Consider the following 7,929-nt stretch of genomic DNA (forward strand, 5'->3'; position numbering starts at 1 on the left):
TTGATAAAGTGCTAGGAGATGAAAGGTGTTACATAACTGCTAGTTACTGTTTTATCATTTTGCCAAAAGATGGAAAAGTAAAACGGGAATATAGACTCCCCTTGAGGCCAGGCTAAGCAAACTTAAACTTATATTATTTGTGACCTAAAAGAATATTCACTTCAGGATCCCCAAAAGGGAAGAATGGAAGGGTAATGTATTTCACTATATACTGCCCCTCACAAAACAAGCCATTAAAACTACTGCATATAGGTATGTGCGAGGTGAGAAACCTTCTGTGATGTAGCTCCTAGTCAGAAAAGTCTACAAAAAAGTGTTGGGTTTCAACTTTTTTTTTTTTTTTAGATTTGCTATAATTTGCTATTCATTAAGCTTTAATACCTTGTGGCTTTTGATATTCCAAAGAGGTTTTATTCCACTTGCTTTTCATTCCAGGCCAGCTAACATAAAATCAATAACGGTTTGGACAGATTTCCTTCTTGTAATGAGCCTAGAATTGTCGTGCATAGCCTAAACTCTCTTCCTGTTTCACATTTATAGGAGCTTTCTCAGACTGATTTGGTTGTCTCTTTCTCTTGTATTCTTTTGTGGCAGGAATTTGCATTGGTATGCTATGAGGCTTCAGTACTGTTTGTATCTCAGGCATAGATACATGCTGACTGCTGAACTCAGTGAAGCTTTTTGACACCAGGATCAATGACAGCCAAAGCACGTTCTCACTGCTGGAAAGTGCAATTACACTTTCATCCAGGCCAAAGTTGCAATTCTTCATGCAGACAATCCTGGTACTCAGTTTGCAGCTGAACATTTCAAGAGGACTGCCCTGATGAGCCATGGCTGCAGAATAGGCACTCTTTCTGTGGTAAGAATCTGGTGTTCTGATTACACTGTCCTGCAGCATCACTTGTTTTTAGTCTCACAAATTGTACCACATACCTAAATATCTGCACCAGAGTCCATCAGGAACTGAGGGCTCTAAGGTTTCAGCAGGGTTCATCTTTAAGTTACAAACTCAAAGATCAGTGCATCTAAAATACCTGCTGAATAATGCTTCAGTGAAGCATGTACTTAAAGCTGAGCCCATGCTAATAAGCACTATGCTGAACTGTGGTCTAACCACGTTTCTGGTGGTATTACTCAGTGTCTGGCAGCAGCGTCTCTCACTAGAAAGCAAATCCTTTCCTGTCTTATAAGCAAGTAGAAATTATGCATCCTTGTAAAGAAGGTGTCAAAGCCCAGTTTGCCTGATCTGTGCTTGACAACTGGTTAGAAAGCCAAGCCAAACAAATATTTTCAACTATATTTTGAGAATAATTTGTTCTCTTTTTATTAAGGAGTTCTGGGGGGGTTTATTATATAAAAAATGCAGCCTGCTCTGCCTGAAGGTTGAAGAGTTATTTTCAAAATTTGCATAGGTCTTGATCTTGATTGGGACAAATCTTACTCGCAGTTTTTAGCAAGGCATACAGACTGTAATCCAGCTTTGCAGGCTGTCTCCAGTGGGAAGTTAAAGGCCCACAGCACCTGGCCTGTGATATCTCTGCAAACACAAAGTGGGGTTTAAACAAGCAGTTATGATAACCTAATTCACTGCCACTGAAGGCTAAGGATTTCACTCCTCCCTGCATCCTCACTTACCCACACCAGTAACCTTCCCCAGCTCTTCCTTATACTCGTCCTGGCACCCACTTGCTTTCCAACTCACTAAATTGACAGAAAAATATCTACTTTGTTGCTGTTGTTTTTGCTCTGTTGGAATTTCTGCTAGATTAGTGAGCTATAACAGCTCCTGGAAAAGAAGACAGCACTTGTACATGACACGTACTTGCACAAGAACAGAACAAGTTCAGCAATAAGAAGGTGCACAATGCGAGGAAGAAATCTGAAAAGCAATGAGGAAGATAAAGCCTTCTCGTTCTTGTCAGCAATGATCTTTTAAGATCAACTCAATCCACTCCCCAATCGCCTTGATCTGCTTTCACCTGCATCAGTTTTACACCACTGCCTTACTCTATTAATTGCAATAATTGCTGTTATGCAATTCATATCCCTAATATCCAGAAGCCCAGGCCAAGGTTCCACTGTTAAACAAGGAACTGTATATATACACATTAACCCTGCTCTGAGGAGCTGCCAGTCTAATTCAGCACAATGCGTAACTGGAAGAGCAAACTATGGAAGATGAAAGTGGTCAGCAAGGTGGGGGTAATAGTTAGAGGATGACAGAACCAAAATTTGATCCTGAAAGACTCACTGAATTCTTTGGTACTTAAACAGGTAAGCCAAATGGATTCAAACACTGAAAGAAAATCAAACTAGTTGCTTGTGCAAAAAGCTTCACTCTAAGTCCACCAGTGATCTAGATCTCAACATGTACAAGAGGCGATTAATAGCACTTCTTTGTTTCATTCTAGAGTCAGGCTCATCAAAGGGCTAATTCTGCACTTCACCTTCATGCAAAGACTCTCGCTAAAGCAGACAGATCTGCCAGCGTCTGGAGTGCAGCTGGACTGCGCATTTTGTCTGCCAGTCTCGTCTTGTCAGACAGTTTCTCTGCATATTACGACATCATTCCCCATCTAAACAAACAAGTAAACCAGGCAAGAAACCAACATTTTAAAACTAATGTGAAAGATCCTGTTCTCTATTATCAGATTCAGCCTCCTTCCCCATCACACCACAATTTGGGCTGAGCCCTGTGTGACAGTCTTTTACATGAAACCTGAAAAATACTACTTGCTTAGCACTTACCATGCCTGTTTTACTGAACAGGAAGGAAAAAATACGATGCGTTTGGCCATTATCATTAAACAGTATGGTAAGCGCCAGCCAAGCAGAATTTGTGTCTAGATGAGAGAATGTCAAAGCGCTGTTTTGCAAAGCTGATTTAAATTTATCACAGTGCATATATCTGAGATACTTGCATAAATTACAATCTTGATTTAATATTTACTTAGTTGTATTTAAAAAATTGTTAAAAACAAACCTTGAGCATTGAGAAATCAAGACTTCTCTTTCTGCTAGTCTTGTTGTGCACTGGTAAAGGCAAGAAACATCCTTCAGCAATAAAACAGAAGTCTGAGGGGAAAACAGAGATGCCCTTTGCGAGAAAAATGATAACACAGATCTTTGATTCAAAGTAAAGAAGCAACTTTGTGACAGTCTTCACTAGTAAGCTGTATAGTGCTTTGTTACCATGATGAAGATAATGTCATCCGTCTTTCAACATCTCAACTGTAAAATCCACAGCACTGAAAACGTTTTGTTTGGAAATAAAAGAGAAAGGATGTGTTTTGATGAAAGGTGACGCTTTCCATCCAAGTCCAAATTATAAGCCACACAATGGTGATTTAAGTAGCACGGCATGCTGTGTTAGACTACGTGCCATCAGTTTCCAGTCTGTGACAATTAAAAGCAGTGAACTGTGTATGCAAATGGCATGGATACATAAAGGTGTCTGATAAATGTGCCAAAGTAATCTGGAGCGTAAAGTGAAAACAGCCTTGAAGATATTGCACTCGTATTCTACTTTCTTCCTATATCTATGCACTCTGTAATGCTTCTGATCTGTTGTGCACTTGGATCAAAACCAGTAACAGCAGACAATACTTTTTCTTTCAGTCTCAAAAATATAACAAAAGTATAAAACTGTAAAACTACAAAAAAAAAAAAAAGCTGCACATACATTTTTGAGAGGGGACGGTAAGCACAGGACTGAATTATTTAGAAATTCTGAAACATGAAGATAATAAAATTATTCATAAAGAAGTATATCTACAATATTTAATAACTTAAGGCTCACAAGAGACTAACATATCAATGACAATAAAAGTTTTCTGCTATAGGGTTAAAAGCACCAAATTTACTTCACATGCTAGATAACCAGATCTGTACTGATCACAAGTGGGAAACTCTGAAAGTGCTGATCTGCTAATGTTCCTAGTGCTTTAATGATGTTGTATTTCACAGGAATAAGAAATCCCCTTTCAACCATAAATACAGTTATACAGATATAAAATATATTGGAATAGTTTTAGTTTCAAACTACAGTACAAAACCCCTCAACCTCCCCCAATCCATTCATTTTCCACACACACATACTTCAACTCTTTAATACTAAACTTGGAAAGACTGAATTGATTACAAATGACCCATTTAAAACCAACCACCATTTGCTAAACCAAGTTTCTACAAATTAGAATTTGTAATGTCATGTTTTACTAGCTCCAGCATCATGGAGCGTAGCTTATTCTTAGTCTATTTTAAAAATAGGTGACCCTTTGTGTCATGGAAAAAGAACATAAAAACATGTATTCCTGGAGGACTGTTCAGGACAGTGATCAATTTATAAAATATAACCTGATTTAAAAAACTAACTGGTACCAAAAGAATAATTATATCAGTAAGTTTCCGACATCAGCAAATCCTTCTGCATCTCTAACTCTCCTCTCCTTACAGGTCTGTTTCCCTGTTGGTGTCGAGACAGAGAGCATAGAGGGATTTTCTGAGATCTGTGTTACTTTTAGCTTTGATATTGGTTTTCTCTAAGGAGCTGGTGCCATTGTTGAACCCTTCACTGTTTTCCAAGTGCACAACAGATTTGCTCAGAGAGTTTCTGCTGGAGTTTCTTCTCTTTGCATCTCCCCCAGCTGTGCTGCCCTGAGCACTACTGTGTTCATCCTTGAGGACAGCTTGCTCTTCATGATCAGTCTCTCGGTGGTAGAAGTAATTGAAGTTGGATACAATGACAGGGACAGGCAGGGCAATAGTGAGCACACCTGCAATGGCACACAAGGAACCCACTATCTTGCCCCCCACGGTGACAGGTCGCATATCCCCATAGCCCACGGTGGTCATGGTCACCACTGCCCACCAGAAAGCATCAGGGATGCTTGAGAAATGAGACTCGGGGTCATCGGCCTCAGCAAAGTAGACAGCACTGGAGAAGAGTATCACTCCAATAAAGAGGAAGAAGATGAGGAGGCCGAGCTCCCTCATGCTGGCTTTCAAAGTCTGTCCCAAGATCTGCAGACCCTTGGAGTGCCTGGAGAGCTTGAAGATCCTGAAGACTCTGACCAGGCGGATGACTCTGAGGATGGCCAGGGACATGGCTTGCTGCTGGCCCCCACCCCCATTGCTGCCACCAGCCCTGGGTTCCTGCTGTTCATGGGCCAGCTCAGTGCCCAGGGTGATGAAGTAGGGGATGATGGCCACGATGTCGATGATATTCATGATGTTGCGGGAGAACTCAGGCTTGCTGGGGCAGGCAAAGAAGCGGACAAGAAGCTCAAAGGTGAACCAGATCACGCAAGTAGTCTCAATGATGAAGAAGGGATCAGAGAGGCTACTGGGTGGCTGCATGGGTGGGGAGTCCCCAGTCGTGCCATTCAAACCTCCACTTTGTGGTGGCAGAGGCATGGGCATTTCCCTCTCATCCCTGAATTCCGGTAGAGTCTCCAAGCAGAAGGTGATGATGGAGATGAGGATCACCAGCACCGAGACAATGGCGATGGCCCTGGCCGAGCCGGAGCTCTCAGGATACTCAAAGATGAGCCAGACTTGGCGCTGGAACTCATTGCGAGGCAGGGGCTTCTCCTCCTCTTTGATGAAGCCCTCATCCTCACGGAACCGCTCCATGGCCTCCTCTCCCAGCTGGTAGAAGCGGATCTCATCAGCAAACACGTCAATGGAGACGTTGACGGGGCGTCGGAGCTTGCCGCCTGACTGGTAGAAGTAGAGGATGCCGTCGAAGCTGGGTCGGTTCCGATCGAAGAAGTACTCGTTGCGGAGCGGGTCAAAGTAGCGGATGCGCTTGTCGGGGTCCCCCAGCAGTGTGTCAGGGAACTGGTTGAGGGTGCCCAGCTGGGTCTCGAAGCGCAGCCCGGAGATGTTGATCAGCACCCGCTGGTGATGAAGGGCGCCCCGGTTCACCACCGCCTCCTCCTCCTCCTCGCCCGCCGCGGCCATGGCCATGCCCCGCCGGTGCCCCCCTTCCTCCGGGGGCCCCATCTCCGCTGCGGGAGCCCCGCTCGTCTCCTTCCGCCGCGGCGGGGGCTGCGGGGCTCGCTCCTGCCCGTCGCTCAGCCGGTCCCCCCGTGCCGCGCCATCCTCGCCGCCCGCGAGGGCCGTGGCGCCGCCGTTCCCCAGAGTCACCAGCGCGATCTCCATGGGCAGCGGGAGGCGGCGGAGGCGGCGGGCATCCTGTGCTCGCTGCCGCGTCCCCGCCGCCGCCGGACACCTCCTGCCCTGCGCTGCCCTCCCTCTCCTTCCTTCTCCTCCTCTCCCCTCCCCTACACTGCCCTCTCTCCCCTCCTCTACCCTGTGCTGCCCTCCCTGCCCTGTGCTGCCCTGCCTTGCGCTGCCCTCTCCTGCCCTCCTTTCCCCTCCTGCCTTCTGCTGCCTTGTGCTGCTTTGCCTTGCTCTACCCTACCCTCCCTCGCTGCGCCGCTCTCCCTTCTCGCGCTGCTCTCCCTGTCCTGCCCTGCGCTTCGATGCTCTGCCCTCACTGCCCTGCCCTCACTGCCCTGCCCTCCCGCTGCTGCCCTCCTTGCCCTGCCCTGCGCTGCTCTCCCTCCCGTGCCGTGCCGTGCCCTGCGCTGCCTTGCCCTCTCCTGCCCTGTCTTCCCTGTGCTGCCCTCCCTGCGCTGCGCTGCTCTGCCCTGCGCCGCCCTCCCTGCCTTGCGCTGCCCCCTCCTGCCGCGCCTTGCCCTGCGCTGCCTTCCCTGCCCTCCCGCGCCTTGACCCGCGCTGCCCCGCGCTGCCCGCCCCCTTTTCACTGCGCGGCAGCAGCGCGCATCCCAGCGCATCCCGGGGAAGCCGCGCGGGGACCCGGATATGAACGAGCCATCATTCTATTATGGTCACTTGACGTCAGAAAAAAAAAACCAAACAAAACACCGACAAACAGGGAATCCCTTCTCGCCCTCCTACCCCCCGTCCCCGTCCCCCCCCGCACCGGGAATGGGGCGCATCCCCTCGCTCCCTGGGCAGAGCATCCCAGCCTCCCCCCACGACCCGGGATACCGCATGCCCCTCCCGCCCGGCCCCTGGGTGTCCCTCAAACACACGCAGGAACAGCAGAGTGAATGAAGAAAAGTCCAGAGGACAGGGAGCAGGCACAGGTGTCAGCAAACCCTCTGTGTTATCTTAGCAGTTCTATTCGTATCGCGATGAAAGCGCAGTTGAATGTGAATGCCTGGGACTGGCCTTGGGAAAGGGGCATACTGAGCACAATCCAGAGGTGTTTGTTGGGGTGGCCAAGTGCCACACTTGGCTCTTTTTCTGCTCCAGGACGGTGCATCCCAGCAGTCGGGAGCGCCCTGGTCCATGGCGGGGATGCCTGCGGGTACCGCTGCGCCCAGGAGGGTGCGGAGTGGGAAGGGACCGCTCTGGAGAAGGAGGATGCCGGGCACAGGGGCCACAGCCTGCTGCCCAGCACCCCCCTCTGCTGCCCAGTACCCCCTCCCCCGCTGCCCAGTACCTCTCCCCCGCTGCCCAGCACCCCATACGCCGCAACAGGGGATTACGATGCAGCCCCCAAGCGTGGATTATTCGATAAAAGGATTTCGCGGCGAGAGGGCTCTAAACCCCCACTCAGTGGCTGTAAAACCCCACTCACCGATAATGAAAACCATCATCGAAAGCCCCGGGGATTCCTGGCGCCTCTTGACGCTACCGCCCCCCCACACCCCCAGCCCCCCCCCTACTCCCCCACCCCCTGTTTAATCATGGAATCGCTGCAGCTTCTAAAGGCAGGAGACATTTCTACCAGTCTACTTTCACGTCAATGTTTGGAAACCCAGACCAGGGTTTCCCTTTGATACATTCTTAAACCCACACCCAAGGCTGATGATAGATTTCAGTAGATTTTATTAGAGAAAATGAATTGAAGCAGTTTTACAGAATTACTTCAATTACAGTTCAGTAATA

General features: G+C 48.1%; 1 protein-coding gene across 5 annotated transcripts in view; it reads right to left on the reverse strand.

The window, feature by feature from the left end:
• Positions 1–6,306, reverse strand: part of LOC104066617 (potassium voltage-gated channel subfamily A member 5) — a 31,137-nt gene extending 24,831 nt beyond the window's left edge. For 3 of the 5 annotated variants that reach the window (XM_054050785.1, XM_054050795.1, XM_054050777.1), the window contains exon 1: positions 2,987–6,306. In XM_054050785.1, the coding sequence (XP_053906760.1) occupies positions 4,453–6,168 (1,716 nt within the window). In that variant the 5' untranslated portion in view covers positions 6,169–6,306 and the 3' untranslated portion in view covers positions 2,987–4,452. The remainder of the gene's footprint in view (positions 1–2,986) is intronic. The other 2 variants (XM_054050806.1, XM_009569243.2) reach the window with 1 other exon arrangement.
• Positions 6,307–7,929: the final 1,623 nt, after the last annotated feature.

The sequence above is a fragment of the Cuculus canorus genome, chromosome 1 (genome assembly GCF_017976375.1).
Source record: "Cuculus canorus isolate bCucCan1 chromosome 1, bCucCan1.pri, whole genome shotgun sequence".
NCBI classification, from domain to species: Eukaryota; Metazoa; Chordata; class Aves; order Cuculiformes; family Cuculidae; genus Cuculus; species Cuculus canorus.